The sequence below is a fragment of the Opisthorchis viverrini genome (genome assembly GCF_000715545.1).
Source record: "Opisthorchis viverrini unplaced genomic scaffold opera_v5_40, whole genome shotgun sequence".
Lineage (NCBI taxonomy): Eukaryota > Metazoa > Platyhelminthes > Trematoda > Opisthorchiida > Opisthorchiidae > Opisthorchis > Opisthorchis viverrini.
This window is the reverse complement of record NW_008751694.1, coordinates 1,868,220-1,868,634: the sequence shown is the minus strand read 5'-3', so window position 1 is coordinate 1,868,634 and position 415 is coordinate 1,868,220. Positions and strand designations below refer to the sequence as shown.

The following is a 415-nucleotide window of genomic DNA, read 5'->3' as shown; positions in this document are numbered from 1 at the left end:
GACAACATTTATTCTTTTCTTTACAATAGGGCTTTCAAATAAGTCATGGTTGTACGGCGGTGAAGCATTGGTGTTGAACACTGATGTCATGCTGCCGATGATGATGATGATGATGATGATGATGTGACCGACCCTCCGAAACCGCCTTCGAGAAAAACCATCAAGGATCGGAATAGAGCGATCCTCTTGATGAAGAACATCTCGGCCTTTAGGTGGAGTACTAGCTGGCACTCATTTGCATAATAATAAATAACATCATCATCATCATCATCAACGACAGCATGACATCAGTGCTCAACACCAATGCTTCACTGCCGTACAGCCATGACTTATTTGAAAACCTTATTGTAAAGAAAAGAATAAAGGTGGATGGGGGAGGGACTTAGTACTAGCTTAACACAATCATTCCGAGGTG

The 415-nt window shown here is 42.2% G+C and overlaps 1 protein-coding gene across 1 annotated transcript in view; it reads left to right on the top strand.

The window, feature by feature from the left end:
• The window catches only part of T265_02904 (hypothetical protein), a gene marked incomplete at both ends in the record, with an annotated part of 5,248 nt that extends 4,862 nt beyond the window's left edge, over positions 1–386 (top strand). The window contains one exon of the mRNA XM_009167257.1: positions 281–386. Within this exon, the coding sequence (XP_009165521.1) occupies positions 281–386 (106 nt within the window). The remainder of the gene's footprint in view (positions 1–280) is intronic.
• Between the last annotated feature and the right edge of the window lie 29 nt (positions 387–415).